General features: G+C 34.7%; 1 protein-coding gene across 1 annotated transcript; it reads left to right on the top strand.

Moving 5' to 3' along the window:
- Positions 1-9,292: 9,292 nt before the first annotated feature.
- On the top strand, positions 9,293-13,760 carry LOC137814070 (calcium-dependent protein kinase 8). The gene is made up of 8 exons (XM_068616614.2): positions 9,293-10,246; positions 10,893-11,016; positions 11,134-11,277; positions 11,791-11,943; positions 12,097-12,212; positions 12,336-12,503; positions 12,867-13,097; positions 13,288-13,760. The coding sequence occupies exons 1-8, from the start codon at positions 9,731-9,733 to the stop codon at positions 13,450-13,452; spliced, it is 1,617 nt and encodes a 538-aa protein (XP_068472715.2). The 5' UTR covers positions 9,293-9,730; the 3' UTR covers positions 13,453-13,760.
- Positions 13,761-22,488: the final 8,728 nt, after the last annotated feature.

Here is a 22,488-nt window from a genome sequence, read left to right as displayed (position 1 = left end):
CCACGCACCTAAAGTTTTATTTCAGCTAAGCATGAATAAAATACACGCACTCTTTCCTCGCCCGACCTATCCATCGGTCGGAGAGGTTTTAACGAGGCGTTTCCTACATGGTGTATACAATGAACGACACACGGTTCGGTTAGGATGTAGCCTTATCCGGCATACCCTCCCGCAACCCACACGGTTCGGTCAGGATGTAGCCTTAACCGGCATACCCTCCCGAAACCCGTATCTAGCTCGGCCAGGATGTAGTCCTGACCGGCATACCCTCCCGAAGCACACACAGTTCGGCAAAAACGTAGCCCCAACCGGTACACTCCCACACACTGGGCCTTTACTTCAATTAAATTAAGTGGCCAATGACTTCAACAAACAGTTAAAACAATACCGATCGGCCTTAGTTAAACCTAGGCGACAGTTGGTCTTGTTCAAGTCGAATTCGTCACACGGCTTGTTTCATTTTAATCCGATCAAGTTCGCCACAATCACTTGGTTGATTTTATAAACTAACATATCGCCACAACCCGACCGAACCTTTGGTTGACTTTACTTAGTTAATTTTAACTCAGTTTAAAATTATTTACCCCAGTCAATTCGGCTCCTCAAGGCTCGTTCGTCCAAAAACAATGTAAAGCAATTAAAGGAAAAACCATTCTATTAAACAAAAGAGGTGGGGGCCACACCCCGGCCCCAGGGGACAAAAACTAAAAGCCCGGACGTCCTAGTCTACAATATTCAAGATAACATTGGAGGGATCGGCTTCAGCTTCATCAACAGGATGGCCGACCGCCGCAGGAACCAAACGGCCATCGACAACCTCCATATCTTGGTCAAATCGACCAGAAGGGGGTGGGCCGCCGTAGAGCACTTCGGGTTGGCGGACGGCAAGGTCAAAACTCTGCCCACTAAGAACCATGGTGTCCTCCATGGTCTTCAAAACTTCAGCCTCGGCCGCCTTCTTCCCCTTGTGCTCGGCCACGGCTTCCTCCTCCATTAGGGTAGCCCGACGGTCGGCCGCCTCCAATGCCTTGCGAAGAAGAACAACCTCCGCGACTTTGTCGGCATCGGACTTCTCCAGCTCGGCCAACTTGTTCTGGCGCAACTCCAGTTCGGCCGCTTGCGCACACAACTGCTTTTCGTAAGTATTGTTGGCCTCCATGGCCTACTTCAGGTTTTGCCCGGCCTCCTGAAGCTCGTGCTCGAGGCGCGACATGTCCTCGACTCGGCTCCTCCGAGCGTCGGCCCCCCGGCGGGCCAAGACTAACCCTCGACATATCATCTCGATACCGCCGTCAAGAAGATTGTCGTCGGGACCGACCTTATCTCCCCTTCGATGCTGGGAGGCAACTTGAAGCTGACGGCCCGTGAGAAGGACCGATCACCCCCCACCAACGCAAGCGTTGAATCGCTCGAGGAAGCCAAGGGCACCGCCACCCCCGTCGAAATAGGGTAGTTAAACTCATCGGTGGGCGGAGAAGTGGGTCTAACCGACCGAGCTGGAGGTGGAGTGGGCATCTATCCCACCGCCCGCACGGTGTGGGCAATATTGCCGCCCTCGCGGCCGCGCTTCTTGGAAGGCCTCGCCCGGGAGCCCTCTTCCACCCGGGGCTTGGCGCCAACAACCCCCCTTTTCTCATTTAACTTGTTCTTGAAAGATGCAGCATGCCGACTGTTTGGGGTATCTCCTTCTTTGCAATTTCTGCAAGCAAAACAAGAAAAGGTCGGTCAAAACAAAAAGCAATAAATAAGATAAGACAAGTGTTAAACAGCATACCCTCAAAAGCCTCCTCACGGTCGGTCGCATTGTACAGCGACATGAGCGGCCGAGTGGGGAGCTTCCTGGGAAGGATATCGAACAAAGAAAAAATAAGACGATCATGCTTGCTCGGATATGCCGGCCTCGGCCAATCCGTTATCTTTATTGGACTCCTCGACCAAAACAACGGGAAACGAGGCTGACCGACCTCGTCAAAAAAGTAACGTGTCCCAGCCGGCTCCACGTCCACTTTAAAGAACTTCTCTTTAAAGTTCTTATAAGAGGCCGTGAAGGGCTTGAATAGCACGCTACCCGCCCGGCTGACCAGCGATTGCCAATTAGCAAGCTTAGCCGGATATGACGAATAGAAATGGAGAAAACAAGAAGGGAGAGGGCGCAACCCAAACTTCTGGCAAACGATGCGAAACGCTTGCATGGACGCCCACGAGTTGGGGTGAAGCTGGGTCAGAGCCACATTGATCTCCTTCAGGACCCCGGCCGTGAAGGCATCAAAGGGAAGGGACACATGTAGGTCCGCAAAAAGACAACTGTACATAAAGAAAAAGGGAGGCTCGGTGGATGACCGCTCCTTGTACACACGATCCTCCAAAGAACAAGGACCAAACACCAACAAGGATTCCTCGGCCGAAGCCTTCAAAACAGGAACCTCGTCCAAAAACTCGGCGATGGAGGTATCGGTATAAAAGGAGGACGACACCTCACACACTCGGGGATCAACCCAAGCCGGCCCCACATAGGGTCGCGGCCGCTCCAAAGGGGCTGAATGGTCCGACGCATTGCCAGCGTCTTCCCTCACCAAGCCCGGAGAAGGAAGACCCTCCACATCTCCGATAGGGGAGGCTCGGCCAGAGGAAGAAGAAGAGGAAGAAAATGATGACGAGCAAGCAGGAGGAGATTTAGAGGGAGAATCCGGACGCGAAGAAGCAGACATGACTAACCTTGGGACGAACGAGGAAGGCAGACTGAGATCGGTTGGTTGATTCGAGGTGTCGGAGCTCAAACAAAGATAACGCGTAAAACGCAACTGTTCCCAGCCCTTATTTATAGCCCGGAGAGATCTCGGAATTCCAAGCGTCACAAAACCACAACCGTTAGATTCGCTCCATCCAACGGTCCATATCACTTGGCGCCCAAAAAAACTCCTCATAAATGCGCGTCACGTCAATTGCTCAGACGCCCCCAAAACATCACTTCACCCATCATTACGTGAGCCGCCCGAGGCCTATACTTCAGACTCTTCGGCTGTACCACCTCTCGAGCCTGTGAGGCAACTGTACTGGGATGACCGACCGGTCTATTGACCCGGTCAACTTACGCAGCTAGACCCCACCTTAAGGTACGAGGTCGACCACGTGGCATATGTGGCCGACCGACATAAGATGCTCAGGTTAAAGGTTGACTCGATTAGCAAAGGTTAACCCATGATTAGGAAACGACCTAATCCAACCCTAATCGCTAAACAACCCCCTAATCCGGCCCAACATCAAGGGCCCATCAAGGTAATATAAATATCACACATTCCAAGGAAGAAGGTACGTCATTATCTACAGTATTCTAACCTGCCGAATACGATACCCCACTGACTTAAGCGTCGGAGTGTCATCTGTAGGTACCCCACCAGTCTGAGGAGACGTTCGTTAAAGAAGGTAGAAGGAGGAACGTGAGACACGACCGACCGAGTGACACCTGAAGACAATAGTTCTCCCGGTCCCCAAACCAGTTCGAGAACAAAAACTATCTCTTTTAACTTATTTATGAAGTCATTTATAATCTTTTATTTTTTTCTTTTGCTTCTTCTTCTCCGCACATGCAACATCATCATCCACTGCTTTCCTCGCATTCTCACCTTCTACATTTTCACGAGTGCCCTCTCACCTCACATACAATGATGTCACTCTTCTCTTTCTCTTTCACTCGTGTTTATTGTTGTTGGCGTTATCACTCCACCTTTGATTCTGTTAATGGAAAGCATACTACGCCTGTTACGTAGTGAATGCCTTTTCCTTATGTTATCAATAATGCGTCTCAGTGTCATCTTTTCCTTTGGTTTCATCTCCCACTACCACTGTCTCTCTTCCACATGTGCCAATTACTAACGCCTATCCCATGCTCACTCGTGCCAAAACTGGTATTTTCAAACCTAAACTTTTTAGTACTTTTGTTTTTTATGATCTTTTTGAACCATCTACTTATAAACAAGTTATGGCTAACCCTCATTGGCTTCGTGCCATGCAATCTGATTATGATGCTCTCCTACAAAACAACCCTTGGACACTCACTTCGCTACCTTCTCATGCAAATCTTGTTGGGTGCAAGTGGGTCTCCTAACGGAAGTTCAACGCAGATGGTTCTCTTCAACAATACAAAGCTCGTCTTGTTGCCAAAGGCTTCCATAAACATGAAGGGCATGATTTTTCTAACACCTTCAGCCCTGTTATCAAACAAGCTACCATTTGCATTGTTCTTACGATTTCTCTGTCTTCCCGCTGGTCTATTCATCAGATAGATATCAATAATGTTTTTCTTCATGGCGAGTTGGATTTTCCTGTGTATATGCAACAACCTCCAGGGTTTTTCTCCACTAATTCATCTCAGTTTTGTTGTTTACAGAAAGCTATCTATGGTCTCAAACAGGCTCCACGATCATGGTTCCAAACACTCAACCACTCTTCTCCAAATGGGTTTTCTTTCTTCCAAGAGTGATACCTCTTTGTTTACACAATTTACTTGTTCTTAAATTTTGTTTATTCTTATTTATGTTGATGATATCTTGGTTACTGGTAGTTCCTCTATCTTGGTGCACGATTTTATCCACCAACTTAACTCTCACTTTGCTCTGAAGAATCTTGGTTGCTTCCGTTCATCTTTCACAGTTGATGAGCATATATTTATTCACACTCAATAACTTTAACTATAGATTATTGGACTATAATAATAAATAAATTCATTTTTTTAATTAATATTCATATAATTGGGTTTATTTGGCCTTAACTATTATTTTTGTTAATTTTGTGTTTTTAGAGTAAATAGTCTAAAGAAAGTATCTACCTTTGTGAATGAGAAAAAAAATATGCAAAAGTCAAAGTTTCTTCTTGAATCAAAACAGAAAACAATTTTTTAGGGGAAGAAAGAGAAAATAAAATCTACAATATTTCAAAAACAAAATTGGAAACAAATCTTTTGCAAAATACAAGAATTCTGGAAAGTTAGAAATTGTTAACAAAATCTAAATTACAATATTTTCCCAAGATCCTTAGAACAAAAAAGCCTATAAAAGGACATAAGCATCAAGGAGAAATGAGAAAGCTTCAGAGGGTTTTCTTAGTTTCTTTTCTTCTTTGTAATTCTTTTGTTTTGCCTTCGCATGGAAGGCTAAACCTTTTTGGTTGATTCCTTTGTAATTTCTCATTGAGTTTTGAGGTTTTGTTCAATAAAAGTTTTGATTTTTAATTCTCTATAGCAGTTGCTTAATATTCTAATCTCTTAGAAAATTGGTTTTTGTGAGAGGTTGTACTTGAATGCATGATTGAGAGTTTTCCTTGTCTTAAATTTTGATTTCTTAGGTTCGCATTGTTCTAATTAATTTCTTGGGCGCATGATTCAAGAGAGAGCAGATAAACATTCTCATGGTGTATACACATAGAACAAAATGGGTATTGATTAAACCAGTAGACGCATGCTTTGCCGGTGAGTTTCAGTTGAATTAGATTGGTGCATGTTTAATTTGGTTTAGCTCTGTTGGAGGATTGAAAAAGGAATAATCTTTAGACAACCTGTGAAGAAATCAATGGTGGAAGAACTTGGGGATTAATCGCTTTTTATTTTCTGTTTTAATCTCTTTTCTATTTTCAGCACAACTATCTCAACCCTCTTTTATCTTTATTGTTATTGCTAATTTTTATTGCTTGCAGATAGATTCTAAACACCAATATACTAATTTCACTATTGGATTCGTTGGGAGACGACTTGGGGTCATCTGACCACAATTATACTATCATCTCTCTAGTGTTAGACAAGTCTACGCTAGAATCATATTAATTTGACAACAAAATGACAACTATCAACAATTTAAATATATTCATTATGCTATGCCACAACCTACACCCATGATTTCCTCTCTTCGCCTTATTGCTGATGGTTCCACATCCGCTAAGGATCTAACCTTTTTTCGTTCTATTGTTGGTGCCCTACAATATGTTACTATCACTCGTCCAAAAATATCCTTTGTTGTCAATCGGGTTTGTCAATACATGCACCAACCTCAGTTGAGTCACTAAAAAGCCGTTAAACATATTTTGTGTTACCTAGCTGGTACCTCCTCTCATAGTTTCCATCTTTGTTCCTCTCCCACATTCTCCATCACTGACTTCAGTGATTCAGACTAGGCAACCGACTTGGATGATCGCAAATCTACAATTGGTTACTACTTCTTCATTGGTCATAATCCAGTTTCGTGGGTTTCAAAGAAGCAAAAATTCGTTTCTCGTAGCAACACAAAAACAAAATATAGGAGTGTTACGAATGCCCTTGTGATGACTTTTTATGGCAAGTGCACCGCATTGTCAGAAGTAATAATGTGTCCCTAAGGACGAATATCAAACCCACAAGGAACAATTGAATAATCAAGTAAAATATTTACTAAATATAAAACAAAATAATAAAAGTTTTTTGGAATTTGTTATGACGATAATGATTAATAAGAAAACAAGTCAAAAAGTTTGTTGCTTCAATTGGAAAAATAGGGATTGAGTTTCATCTTTCTCAATCTTTTGTATTGATTAGCATGACAATATTGTGTCCTTGATTGATGTTGATGCCCATATAAAAATCATTTATATTGATTTCTCGCATATAAAATTATTAAGATGCTCCCTAAATATCGATTACTCCCATATTTATAAAAACAACTTATCCTTAAGACTAGACGTTGATAACAATTAACATTTGAAATCTATTCCTAACATTCAATTATGTTAAGCATTATCGTTTATGTGAGAACCTTAGAAGTACTTTTCCAGTCAAATCTAAGATTTTAGATCATGGTAAACCAAGTATTACAAACGAAACAATAATACCAATCATCAATCAAGAACAAAATTTTGTGTTTAGATATCACCTCAATACACAAGAGTTTGAATAGATTACTCCAAATCAAAAAGGGTAGAATTAGCCACACATGATGACTATTACAAGCAAGGAGAGCAAGAAAAGAATATCCAAGACGTTTTTCCTTGATGACCGCTTCTCTAATGTTTCTCACACCTTATATTCTTCCAATTGGGTTACAATTCACTTAATGGTGTTTCCCCCTCAATCTTGCACACTAGGATTGTGCCTCAAGGCCCCTATTTAACCTAAATTGTTTGGGCTTAAGTATATTCTCGCCTAAGCGAGATTGAGCTCGCTTGAGCGAGTAAAACGTCGAAATTGAGCAATGCTGCTGAAGCATTATCGCTCAAGCGAGAAAGGACTCGCTTAAGCGAGATGCTCAGTTGGGATTTTGTGATCTTGTGCGTACCGGGGCCTTCCAACTTTCCCTTCTTAGCTTATATTATTTTCCTTTTGCCCAATCATCTCCATTCTCCCATAAAATCCAGAAATTAACACAAAATTTGGGAATAAATCGTTCTTATTCAAATAAAAATAACAAAATATGTAAAAAGATATAAATTCATAAATTAGGGGTTATTTTATACTTATTTTAGCAATTAATATTAACAAATATATATTTTAATATGAAATATTACTGAAATTTGACACTTATCACCTTGCTAACATGCTTTGGATCCAATTTCTATTGCATGAGCTTCAGATCACTCTTCCTATGCCAAGACTGTATTATGATAATCTGAGTGTTGTTCAACTTGCTCAAATCTCATCATGCACTCTTGCTCTAAACATTTTGAATTGGACTTACACTTTTTTAGGGACCATATTCTTGCCAAGAGTCTGCTTCTCATTCACTTACCGTCTCAATTTCAGGTTGCATACGTCTTAACCAAGCCTATCTCTGGCTCATATTTTTTTCTTTAAAATGTAAACTTAGGGTGTTTGATAAACCTTCCCACCTAAGTTTAAGGGGGGTTGTTAACGAAAAGCATACTATGCCTGTTACATAGTGAATGCCTTTTTCTTTACCTGTGTCTGTATGTGCCAATTGATATAGAAATAATATTTCTCTTTCCTTTTCTGCATATTACCTTTCTTTTTCTCTCTGATTGTTCTGTTACTCTTTCAGATTCGTTCATCAGAATGTTGATTTCTTAATCATTAACTATTTATTCTCAGGGTACATATTTTAGTGGCAATTCACTTTTAATCTTTCACACACTAATTTTTGTTTTCAATATATCTAAATGTTTATGCATCTTGATTTGTAATTCTCAAATTTTTAAATTCTCATTTATAGTGTTTGAGGTTTTGAATCATTTATTGTGTTTGAGGTTTGAGATTTGAACAATTTTCATTTTTTTTTTAAAATTTAGGAACATTTTTATAGATATGGATACCATGTTTCTTGCTACTATTCTTCATTTGGTAGAAAGCTTCAAAAACATCATATTGTTAAAAAACCCTACATTTACATTCTAGATTAACAAGTGTTAATGTAAGTTATATCATGTTTTATATTAACTCTTAATACAAATAATGTAAAATATGAGACATTCATATTGATTATAATTTAGAGCTTATGTACAAATGAATTTTTTACATTAGTTATTAATGGAAGTAAAATATTTAAAATTATACGTGTAAAAAGTTTATTTATATTAGAACAATGTGAAAATAATAAAAACAAACTTATCTATAAAATGTTTGTCGACATAAATTAACACAAACAAATATACAATAATAGTGTGCATATATACATCCTCTCACGCGGTCTCTCTATACATAATTTTAAATTTAATTCAATTTTGATATGGGTAATACATTATTTTTAATCTCAATATAAAGATGATAATTATTTATGAAAAGAGGTATTCTCAAGTGTTATATATATATATATTATTTCTATTTTTAAAATTATTCTTATTTAAAACGTCTCTTATATTTTATTATTTGACAATTATTTGACTTTCTAATTATACTTAAAGTTTTATGAGAGTTGGATGATTTAAGTAAAAACGGACTGAATAAGAATCTATTCAGAAGTCTGACTTTAAAATGTTTTAAAAAAAGCAAAGTAATTTTGATAAACCTAAATAAATTATATAAATATATTAAAGAAATTGACATAGAGAAGTGAGTGGATATGGCGGCAGCATTGAAAGGAGTCATGTTTATGCTCCGCCAGAATTGAATGACCGGCACAGGTGGCAGGATATAACAGGTTAAGCGTGTTTTATTTTGTTCGAAGAAAATAAATAAATTTAAACTTTTTAGGTAAGAGTGACTGATTGGATGAAGCTTTACACTTGTGCACCCAGTGGCACTCTCGTTATTTCACCAGATTGAAGAGGACAGTCAAGGCAACTCTCACTCATAATTATGACTCACTCCTCCAATAACAAAAAAATAAAAATAAAAATGTAAACTGGAGTCACCTTCCCCCATGTAGAGGGAGAGAGAGACATAGAAAATAAAATAAAATAAAATAAAAAAATAAAAAAAAGAATAATAAAGAAAATGAAAAGGGAGACGAAGTCTCTGCGAAAGAAGTTTGACCCTCTCCAAGTTAAGTTCCATCCCCTTTCCTCCTATGATGCTGCCAAACACGCGCTAAATTCATCACCATCATCGCCTTCTTCATTTCTTCATTCATCAAATTCGCAAAACCCTTTTCATAAATCACCCTCCTACCTTCTCTCTCTCTCTCAACCTAATTCCATTTCACTCAACCACGTTTTTTAATCTTTTTTGTTAATTCTCCTTTTCCTAAGCCTCCATTTGATTTCTTGTTTGGGAAGAAGGTTTGGTCTTCAGATCTGAGGAACCTCGTGGCCCCCGAAGATGGGTATCTGCTGCGCGAAGCCGTCCACGCAGGAAACGGAGAACAAGAAGGGAAAAAAGGGGAAAAAGGAGAACCCCTTCGCTATCGATTACGGGTTTAACAACACTGCCAACGCCAACGGCTCCAAGCTCACCGTTTTGAAGTCTCCCACAGGCCATGAGATCGAGGCCCGTTACGAGCTGGGCCGCGAGCTGGGCCGGGGCGAGTTCGGCGTCACGTACCTCTGCACGGACAAGGAGAGCGGCGAGGAACTTGCCTGCAAGTCCATTTCCAAGAAGAAGCTGAGGACCGCCATCGACATCGAGGATGTCAGGAGAGAGGTTGAGATCATGCGCCACTTGCCGCAGCATCCCAACATCGTCACCTTAAAGGACACCTACGAGGACGACAATGCCGTTCATCTCGTTATGGAGCTTTGCGAAGGCGGAGAACTCTTTGATCGCATCGTCGCGCGTGGCCACTACACCGAACGCGCCGCCGCTGCCGTCACCAAAACTATCGTCGAAGTCGTTCAGGTTCGATCTGCTGCCTTGATCTGTTTTTTTTACTCTCAATTTTGACTTTTTGTTGGTAGGTTTGGGTTTGTGTTTTGTCGTGTGAAACGGAGAATTGAAATCTGGCCGTGGTAAAAAAAAGTTGGAATGGCTTTGGGTTTAGCGGGTGTCTCGAGATTGAGTTTGGTACTTGCTAAGCTACAACCGAGGGAGTGTTCGATTTACGTGGAAATTGATATGGTTATGATAGAAAACAAGTTGGAATTTTCCTGGTTAAGTTGGGGTTTTGAATTCGAGTTCTGGATTTACTACTTAGAACACGAACTTTGTTTCTTGTAATTGTTCTGGAAGATATGCGTGGTGTTGGAAAAGAAATGGAGCAAGATTATCTCTCAGAAGATACTAGAGTTTTTTTACCAAAAATTTAAGATGGAATTTCATAAATGGGGAGTGCTTTGTCGTGTTTGGGTTAGTGAGCTATTTTGTGAAGGTTGGGTGGTTGCTTTTTTTGCCAATAAATGGTTGTGTTATGAGCTAGGAATCGGGAACCTGGCAGTTGAAGTAATTTGTTTCGTTGTGCATTGTTGTTTTTCAGTTTGTGTGCTGTGGGGAGCCTTTACTCTTCTTTTTGTGCTTATGTGGAGGTTTGTTTGATGTTATGTTTCAGATGTGCCACAAGCATGGTGTGATGCATCGGGATCTTAAGCCGGAAAACTTTTTATTTGCAAATAAGAAGGAAACTGCAGCTCTGAAGACTATAGATTTTGGGTTGTCAGTGTTCTTTAAACCAGGTAATGCTTTTAGTTTGTGCATGAATTGCTTAATAATATTGACTTATTTTCTTTGTATTGCTGCAATGTTGCTTTTATTGATCTATCGTGCGCTGAAAATTTGCCATTTTTTGCCAGGGGAAAGATTTAATGAGATAGTTGGAAGTCCATATTACATGGCTCCTGAGGTATTGAAGCGGAATTATGGGCCAGAAGTAGATATCTGGAGTGCTGGAGTAATTCTATACATCTTACTTTGTGGTGTTCCACCATTTTGGGCAGGTTAGCTTTGTCTCGGTTTTTCAGAGACTGAGTTATTAAATTTTCCACTTTTAAGTTACTAAGAAGTTCATGCAACCAATGCTTATCGTGTACTATGCTATCTTCATACTTTTATAATAAAGAGAAATTGGTGGAAGAAAAATAAGTGGATGTTAAACATTATTATTGATTCATTTGCATGATTTTTCATGCAAGTATGAATGAGATGCATAGATGGCTAATTGCATTGATGGAAGGGGTATTATTCCCAGGAATTCATGGGCAACTTTCTCTGTTCTGGTGTGAATAAGGATGGTTCATTTGTATATAGTGTCTTTTTTACGTTTTATAATCTTCTCTGTATTTTATTTTTATGTTTGACATTAGAAGAGAGAGGATTTAAGAAACTTAATTGTTCATTCATTTCCCCCTTCACTTCGGTGCTATTTCTTTTCGTTATAATTTGTTGCCTTCTGTATCTGATTAGTTTGACTTTCTAAATTTTGTCTCTCTTCCTCTTTTTGTAAAATGAAGAAACTGAGCAAGGAGTTGCACAAGCAATCATACGATCTATTGTTGATTTCAAAAGGGACCCATGGCCTAAAGTTTCTGATAATGCGAAAGACCTTGTGAGGAAGATGCTAGATCCTGATCCAAGGCGGCGGCTAACTGCACAGGAAGTGATAGGTAACATGCAATTTATATAAATTCTTGAGAGATGAAGAAAAGTGTACACTGTTCATAAAATTTTCTGCTCAGCATAATGGATTATTTTTTTCCCTTTAAATTTTACAAAATTGTAATACGAGGATTATAACATTTCTTGTTCACTAAGTGCAGATCATCCGTGGTTACAAAATGCAAAGAAAGCTCCTAATGTTTCTTTAGGCGAAACTGTTAGAGCAAGGCTCAAGCAATTTTCTGTAATGAACAAGCTTAAGAAAAGGGCTTTAAGGGTAATGTTCTCACCAATATTTCAATACTTCTTTGGCAATCATCCCTGAATCGTTAATCTATATGACCTTTCTAATTCAGGATTACTCATTTTTCTCTTAATGGGTGATATTTTTCGCTAACAGGTGATCGCAGAGCACTTGACAGTAGAAGAAGCTGCTGGGCTAAAAGAGGGGTTCAAGCTTATGGATACAAATAACAGAGGCAAAATTAACATTGATGAACTACGAGTAGGGTTGCATAAATTAGGCCATCAAGTTCCTGATTCAGATGTCCAAATTCTTATGGAAGCTGTGAGTACTAATTTTTACTATATCGCCCTATATCTGGAACCTTTTCTCCAGAACTGATATTTAAAAAAGTACCTACTTTTTATAAGATCGAGGTCTTTTTTTGCGTATTTTCTTTTTAATATGCCAAACTAAATTGCAAACATCAATAGGTTATTGATTCTTTAACATGGTATGCTTTAGAATAATTCAGCCACAAGCAGGCATTCTTAATTCTTCCCAAGTGCCATATCCTTTCCTCCTAGAAAGAAACTTCGTAATTAAAAGTGCTACATCGTTGTTTAGTGTCTGTTAAATCATATTATAAAATACATGCCCTCAGAAGGTTGTCTTGTTCACTCCTAACATATGGGACTGTTTTTACAGGGTGATGTAGACAAGGATGGACACCTAGATTATGGAGAGTTTGTAGCTATCTCTGTTCATCTGAGAAAGATGGGAAATGATGAGCATCTTCGTAAAGCCTTCCAATTTTTTGATGAAAACCAAAGTGGGTATATTGAGATTGAAGAACTGCGTAACGCGTTATCTGATGAGGTTGAAACAAACAGTGAAGAAGTTACCAATGCAATTATGCATGATGTAGACACAGACAAGGTCAGTCCATTTTCACTTAGTAGATAAAATTTCTTTTTGGTTGATTTTTGTCTGGTTATAATTAAAAGGTCGAGCCTATTGACTTCACCTACATGGTGCTTTATTTAGAGTGTGATCTTAATAAAAAAATGTTATAATTAAAGTGCTTTATTTGGAACCACCCATTGATGTTTTGGTGATGAAATTGCAGGATGGAAGGATAAGTTACGATGAATTTGCCACAATGATGAAGGCTGGGACAGATTGGAGAAAAGCATCAAGGCAGTACTCGCGAGAGAGGTTTGCGAGTCTGAGCCTGACTTTGATGAGGGACGGGTCATTGCATTTAAACAATGAAAAAAATGAGGGTAGATGACCACTTTAGAAATGCCAATTTTACTTTGGAAAGGAAAAGTGATAAAGAAGTCTTTTATTTTTATTTTTTTAATTTTAACTTCTCTTGATTGTAATTCTTTTCTCTGATACCCCATTTTTTGGGTGAAAAAAAGTTAGGATATTGGATCCAGTAGTGTTTGTGATTTGAATTACTTTGGTTTGTTGAGGTTGTGGTAGGAGACAGGAGAGGGGAGTGGAGTGGAGGTGAACATTGGACAATTTTTCATTTGTGGCTGTAAATATTTTAAAATTATCATGCTTTATATTTTATCTGCTAATTTTTACGCATACCCTGCCCCGTGAGGAATTATAAATTCATCACCAAATTCAATTATTCATAGATATTGAGGCTAATAATATCTATGAAATAAACATGTATTTTTTTTTTAAATCACTGAATAATCATTCGTGCGCATGTTTCAGTACCAATTCTGTCCAGCGTCACCATACGAAGTCAGTGAGAAAATTCATAGTTATAGAATTTGGCAAACAAAACCAGTCTGTGCATATTTAGATCTGAGCATGCAACCAATCAACCAATTTATGAGTCTTTCGTCAGAGTAACAGTTAAATTTGTGATGAATTTTTACATTATATGGGCAATGTAATGTAGAAAAGGGATTTGGATCATACATTATAACATAACTAATGTCGTATTAGACAGATACAGATGAAATCAATGATTCCATATATAAATAATTGTGAATCATACCGTGATTAGTTACACACTCAGTCTGTAATTGAAGTGTTCTTTCTTCTTGAGTTATGCTTAAGTTTAGGATACCTTTGGATAAAAAAGTTAAAGAAAAAATAAATTTATCCACAAATTAAAACTAACTTATTTAACAATAGCTATTGAAAATATTAATACGAAAAATCATCTCATATATAAGTTAATCTTAGTTTTATTTTTCTTCTAAAACTGAGAAGATTAGAACTAGGGCTTATCCTCGTATGTCTTTTATCCGTTCTTAGATCTAATGAAAGACGTGACATCTATTTTCTTAACAGGAATAAACATTTTCAATAAATAATAACTAAATAACTAAATGATTATATGAGCCTTATTTAGATCAACATTCACTGCAACATTTTCTATCTATAGTTACATTTATTTAAAATGTTACAATATATCAATTTTAATTACTATAGTAACATTTTTTTTACATAAATATCACTATTAATAAAATAAACATAGATTTTAATTACTATAGTAACAATTTTTATATAAATATCACTATAGACTAAATAAATAGTAACATTTTATAAATAAATATTATAATTAGTAAATTTAAACTAGAATTATTTAAAAAAAAATTAACTTAATCAAATTTTTAAATATTATACATAACTGTAATTCATAAAAATTATTTTCTCAATTTCAACTCTCTCACACTTGTTTTCCTTTGTCAATTTTAATCTTATTTTTTCTTCATTCTCGCTGATTCACTCTCAATATCAATCTCTCACGTTCCTCTTCCTCACTCAGTGCCATTCCTCTTCCTCACTCTCATAGTGTCTTTCCTCTTCCTCACATTTCACTCTCTTCTACATGCTCCGTCTCCATCTTGCTTGTTCGCTCGGTCATATAGCTACTGCTGTGTGTGATTGTCATTGTCATTGCTATTTCTATGTGCGTTTCACTGTCTTGTTCTCTCGCTCAAACGGAGGTAAGATTTTTTCATTCTCTCATGTTCAACTTCAATTTGTTCTTGTTTTCATTCTCACTTTGCTTTTATTTTTTACATTTGAGTGTTCTTTTTAGTAGGTGACTATTGTTGTCTCATTTATTATGATTAATTTGTGTTTGATTTCCGTATTAAAATGCTGATAATTTTTGTTTAGGGTGATTCTCTCATTGATTTGATACAAAATGTGTTGATTCTGATTTGGTAGTGTTATGATAATATTAATTATTTTTATTTGATAGATCTACTTGTTCAACTTCACATCCTGTCCCACCACCAAGTGTAAATAAAACATATGTAGTTATTTAGTTTTTATTAGTTTCTTTTCTTCTAGTAATAATTGGAGATTTAAAATATTTTTCTTATTTGCATTATATAGATTTCTTGATGCAGTTAATCTCCAACTCCAACTCTTACTCAAGTGATAACCGTGGATCTCTATTTAGGATTATAACTGAAGGTATGTCTCAGAACATCATTGTTCCAACTGAGATGCATAACTTCTTCTCCATGTTTTTCCTATCTTTTTTAATGATTTTCAATATTAGGATATCTTTGTGGAAAACTAGAAATAACGTTGTTCATGAAAGATTATATGTAACATATAAGGATTGCATAGCCAAATATGAGAGTTATGTATGTGGAATATGAGAGTATGCCAAATATTAGCTTTATAAATATCTCTATTAATATGTAAAAATGTTAGTAAAAATCTTTAGAAATATTGACTATTCATTACATTGGATAAAATGTAAGGATGACAAAGTGGGGCGGGCCGACCCGCTGGTAAAAAACGCGGGGCGGGCTGACCTTTTCAACCCGTTAACCCGCATTAGCCCGCGGCCCGCGCGGGCTAGCAGCGGGGCGGGCTGGCCCGCTAACCCGCAAGAAAAATAAAATTTCACTTAGCAGTAGCAGGGCAACATAATTACGTTTATGTTTGAAAAAGTGCATGACAGTTCTTCTAAGACGGCATCCAATGTTATTGAAATGGAAGAATGTCAATAATGTTTATGTTTAATGTTTTTGAATTAATGTTTATGTTTAATGTTTTGGAATTAGGTATTTTTAATGTTTTGGAAGTGGAAGAATAGTGATATTTGATATTTATCTTAATATTTAATGTTTTGATGCTTAACTATGTTTGAAAAGGAAGAAAAAAAAATTTAAGTTTGATAGTAACAAATATATAGGTTTAATTTGACAATTTTTTAACAATTTTTTAAGAACAAAATATAAAAAAAAAATTAATTAATTAAAATAAAAAAGAACGCGGGTTGGCCCGCAAATCCGCGGGCCAACTCTTATGCGGGATGGTCAAGAATTCTAGCCCGCAATAACTTTGCGGGACGGACCAACCCAACCCGCATTTTTGCGGGTCAAGCGGGGCGGGGTAGCCCGCTTTGCCACCCCTAATAAAATGTTACTAAATCATATTAGTAACATTTTCTTTGATTTAGTAATTTTTTTTAAAGTTACTAATTATCATATATATATATATATATAAATAATAGTGATTGTGTAGTATAATTTTGTAATTTTGTTAAAGCTTAGTTGATTCAACATTTGGAACAGCTTAAATAAAAAGAAATGGACTTGGTTAAATAAAAGAAAAGGTTTCCAATTTAGGATTTTCAGAAAGTATAAACTTCTCACTTAACATCCCATAAGTTAAAGTTTTCAATTCAAGGCTAACCATAAAATTGCTCTTTATGATTTCAGCATTATCAGTAAGGCTATATTATTTATTTCAATCTGAAAGTACCTGTACCTTAATAGTTATTTCAAATATTTATTTATCTTATTTCTTGGAAAAAGAGTAGTGCAATAGTACTACTTTGTTTCTTTTTTAATATTGATTTCAGAAAAAAAATGTCATTTAAATTTTTTAAAAATATACTAAATATTATTGTTAATTATATCCTTAATCTTAAATAATTATATTTGTTTAATATATTTATCATGATAATTGTACGTTTGAGGTTCTGAATAACTAAGTCAAATGATGTGATATGATTGAATCGTTCTTTAGACGACTTACATGTAAAATTATTTTCTTATTGTTTAATGGAAGTTATGCCTCAATTCCAGATGAATAATGTGTGAATTAAGTTAATAAATTCCAATGAGACTTGGTAGTGTGGAAAGACACCTAAAAGACTCATTGATTGGTATGGATCGACTCATAAAAGATTGACCATGAAAGACTTAATAGTTCATCTTTTTGAAGACTTGGTGGTGCGGATCAATCCTGAAAGATTGACCCTTAGGAGATCGACCCTTAAGAGATCGATCTATGAAAAATCTCACTTAATTTCAACTATATTCGTGAAATAACAATCTACTAGAACCGAGATTCTGCCTAACAACACAACTCACTCCCAAAAATATAGCTAATCCATTTCGCCTGTTATATGGGATGTGATGATAGTTCCATTATTTAATGTCTGAATCGTCTATAAAAGCAACATTTAAAGTAAAATAGACATTGAATTTTTTATAATCATTTGTGTCTGGTTCACATATACATACACAAATATCATAGTACTCAGGATAAGTATCCAAAAGCACATTTGAACCAGAACAATAGTAAAGAAGGAAAATAAAGAATAAAATGAAGAGATAAATTAATCAATAAAATAGGTAAAAAGAAAAAAGAAAATCACATAACAATTTCAATAACAATTCCAAATTTTAATTTACAGGTTATAACCTTAAAAAGCACTTAGAAAAAAAATGGAGGTAACTTTACGAACGTTATAAGTAGTTCTTTTGTTTTTTTCAGGAAAAACGTCATTGCTTTCTATTCGCACCATAAATTTTCACTAAATACCCACTTTAATTCTTAAAGGATTGGTATTAATAAGTTTCTTCATATTTTTTTATGCAAATAATATTTTGAATAACTGTTTAAATGCGAGGTTATTGACTATTTGATGAAAATAAAGTTTACAATTTTAGATTTTATATCACCTTGTTTGATTTATGCTAATATGATAGAATTGTATGTAATGAAATTATGAAATAAATTATTTGGGCTTAATTTTTTTTAAAATATAAAATAATAAATTATTCAAAGACTCATTTGTATTTATCCAGTCTCATTTGAATACATACAATACTTTTAAAGTCACATAAAAATGAAAAAAATAAAATGACACCATGACATTTAAGTAATGAAGTGAGTTTTTTTAAGTAATGTCACAAAATTGTACTAAGAATAAGAGTTTGAGCCCATTACACATCTAGGCTTCGCTTGTCTTAAGTTGGACTCTTTCTTCCTGTACCTCCATAGGTTCTTCTGCCACCCCATACATAATGTGAAAATACCTTTTTAACCTTCTTGTGTCACCCCATAAAGTAGTTTTCGGATTATGTAATCCGGATACGCATTTGAAAAAAAAATTTCAGATTATATAATCTGAAAACTAATCATGCATCTGAAAAAAGGGTTCCGGATTATGTAATTCGGAAGCTAATTACGAATTTGAAAAAAGACTTCTGAATTACATAATCCGAAATATTGTAGAGGGGTATTTTTGGAAATATAAAAATGTATGGAGGTGGAAGAAGAATATATGGAGGTGCAGGAAGAAACAGCCCTTAAGTTGACGTATGTGGCAAGAATCAACCTATTAATTACAGACACGCATATGCACGTTCCATAATACCTGGTAATCTTTATGATATTCTTTGCCAAACACTTTCAATTAGTTTTTAATCATTTTCATTAGTAAAAAATCTTGTATAAATCTTTTTAAAAAAAAATGCTATTTTAAATAAGATTACGAAATGTATCAGTTTTTACCTTTTTATATTTAATTTTTATCCTTTATTAAATTCATTAATATTTTTACATAACATAGAGTTTTATTTCTTGTATTTCTATTTTTTTACATTATTTATTTTAACTATAGCTAGTAGAAAATTATTAGATAGAAACCATTTTTAGAGACAAAAAATAATTGATTACTATATTTACTAAATTATATATTATTTTATAGACTAAAAAATTATTGATATTTAAATTAATTTTTATATTTATAAACTAGTTTCTAAATTGATATATAATTAGTTAATTGGTATCTAATTAGATATCAATGTTTTAGCTATCAATTTTAGAAACTAAAGTAGTTGATAGTTAAAACCTTAGTATCTAATTAGATATCAATTTAAAAACAAATTTATAAATTTTATTAATAATAAAAATTATTTTAGATATCAATCATTTTTGTAGTCTGTAAAATATATATAATTTAGTCAATATAATGATTAATTAATTTTTATCTCTAAAATTAGTTTTTATTTAATAATTTTCTTTTACTGTATATACCACTTACATTAGTTATTATATTATGTTAACATTATATTTTGATATATTTTAATTATTACATTAATCAACATGAAATTTCCTTAAATATATGTTAATTTATTTATTTTAATTTGATTAAAAAAATAATTTAAAATATAATATGATTAATGATATAAATAAGATAATTGATATAAAAATTAAAAGATTTTGTGACTTTATAATTAATTTAAAAACTAAGACCTTAATTACCTTAAAGTATATTTTATAAACTAAATTAAAAACTATATAAAAGTCAAATTTACATTTACATTCATCATTTTATTTATTTATCAAATAATTGTAACAATTTCTGCTATTACAAGAGTTAAGTAACCTCGTACAAGATTAGGTTGTCATTTTCTTGTGGGTTGGTATGTATTCTTACAGTAGGTCAGAATATGTTTTCTTGTAGGTTCAAATGTCATTTTTTTGTACACTTTAAAGTGGATAGGAGAGTGTCAATGAAAAAAACTTTCATTCAAGTTAGATGAGATAATAATGTAATAATGAATAATACATACTTTGAAAATTTTACATATTTATATTATTTTAATGGGCTTTTACATGTATTGACCTTCATTGGGTACCAAATACAAGGTTAACCTTTGGTTAAGGGGTAACCCTATAATTATTTTGTTGAGTGTGTTGTCGTGGTATAAGATCAAGATTTACTTGGTTACTCAAGATTTTAAGAGTGTCTCTTAGTATAGAAAATCTTAGTTTATATACTTTATACTAACTCTCTAGACCGAAGGGTTTGGTAGATGAAGAGTCTAAGAAAGATTATTTTCATTTTTTTTATCAAGATCCTTTTGAACTTATCTGTAAATTAGTCCCTCAACCTTAAGAAATGTTAAGTGATAAAGAGTCTTGAAGTTGTAGGAAGGAAAATATACATTTCTTTGACCAAGATCCTCTCAACTTTATTTCTACACTAACCCTTTGATTCAAGAACTGACAAGTGATGAAGAGTCTTGAAGTGGTAGGAAAGAAAATTCTTATTTCTTTGACTAAGATTCTTTTGATCTCTCTGTAAATTGCTCCAATCTGTAGGAGTGATGAGTGGTGAAGAGTCATGGCGTTTAAGATTGTGTCTCTTAATATGGAAGTTCAAGTAATTATGACATTTTAGATTTAAGAAGTTGCTCATAGTATGAAAGGTTGCACAAATAGGCATTGAATTTGAATGTTTTGAAAGTTGAGGATAATTTTGACTTTTGGGATGATAAAAGATAAAAGTATATAAAAATGGGATGGGGTCGTGGTGGGTTCCTTTACTGTTTAAGAAGAGATTATGGTCATTCCTATTGCAAATGTGTCATTTATAATGTAATTATTTCTGGTGTTTTCTAAAAGTAGTGTTAAATGATCTTTAGGTAGGAAGTTGTGGTCAAACAAAGTAAGGTTGAGTTATTATGTGAGTATTTTGGCTAAAGATGTCAAGGTTAATTTTTCAAATTCTCATGCACTGTTGTCATCGAATAAATATAAGAACAAATTGCATTTAGGTAACCATAATATGAATGTCAAGATAATTAAAAAAAGAGGAAAAAAAAAGTAATTTACCACTTCGAAGTGACTATGACCGGGTATATTTGATTATTGGAAGATATGATTACATCCTAAACTAAAGAAAACCTATACCTATTTTCAAGTTACAATAAGAATACAAGAGAGGGAAAATAAAGATTAAAAACTTAACAAACACTAGCAAGAATATGCAAAAGAAGGTTGGCACAAGGAAGTCATAAAAGGTTAGAAGAGAATATTTGAAAATATTTCTCTAAATATTTTCTCAAATCTATTTGTAAATAAAAATGTAGAAAAGATATTTATTTGTGCTATCCTTGTTGGTATAGTTATATGTCTCTTTTAGTTTTCTTTTCTCTTAATCTTAGTTATTTGACATAATTTTGATTTTTTTTTTAAGAATACTTTCAAACAAGAATTGATCATTATTTTTCAAACACAAAAATTAAGTGTTCAAACTTTTATAAAGATAGTGTATAACCTTATCATGATATAAGAGATCTCAATTTATACAATTTACAATTTCCAAATATCAATTTTTTGCCATCAATTAACTTTTTTAACATCTTTAAGTAATTTCTAACTTTTGGTTACTTTTGACAATTGAAAGGTTACTTTTCCTTACAAACATAGAGGACCTCGAAAGCATAGAGTTAAAATTTAAAAGTGATAGCAATATTTAGAAGAATTTAGAAAAGGATGAACAACATGTTTAATAATTTTAAAGATATTTATATCAATTATATTGCTTTAATTGAAAGCTATGGTGTGGCTTTTGGTCGGTTTCTTCCTTCTTTTATCCTCTTTCCTAATTGAAGGACGGAGAAATTCACTGGATTTATACAAAAATTTATTTGTGTTTATTTTTTCAAAAAAAAATCCATTTCTAATAACATAAAATAAGAATATTTTTTTAACTCTTTCTTTAATCTGTTTCTTAAATAAGTTTTATATTTTTATTTTATAAATAATTATTTTAAATAAACTAGTATGTTATTACTTTTCAAGATTCGATCTTGATACAACGTGTTCTTTCTTTCTTAATTAGTCATTTTATGTCACATGCAAAATATTCCTTAGTGAATGTTGCAACTTGGTGCATGACTGTGCATAACTTACATTCATTGGCCATATTGATTGGTACATAGGGAGGTTATTTTTAGGCAAGGTCATGGTGTTTTAGTCAAAGCTTGAGGATGCAGTTGCTTCTAGTTCAGAAGAACGAGATAAAAATTCAACTTTCGATGATGTATTTTCCCAAGTCTTTGGAAAAGAGCGACATGAATATGTACAAACCTATGGAAAAGGGGTTGTGCCTTCATACTTGTGGGGATCAAAATCTCAAATTGAGATACAAAAATTAGTTGATGAAGTTCAAAAAAATGCCCAAGTTGAGCTTCAAAGGATAAAAGAAAAAATGCAAGAGGAGATGGAAGCTAAGCTAAAA

Source organism: Phaseolus vulgaris, chromosome 1 (genome assembly GCF_051622355.1).
Source record: "Phaseolus vulgaris cultivar YP4 chromosome 1, ASM5162235v1, whole genome shotgun sequence".
In the NCBI taxonomy this organism is placed as follows: Eukaryota; Viridiplantae; Streptophyta; class Magnoliopsida; order Fabales; family Fabaceae; genus Phaseolus; species Phaseolus vulgaris.
This window is presented reverse-complemented; position numbering and strand designations above follow the sequence as displayed.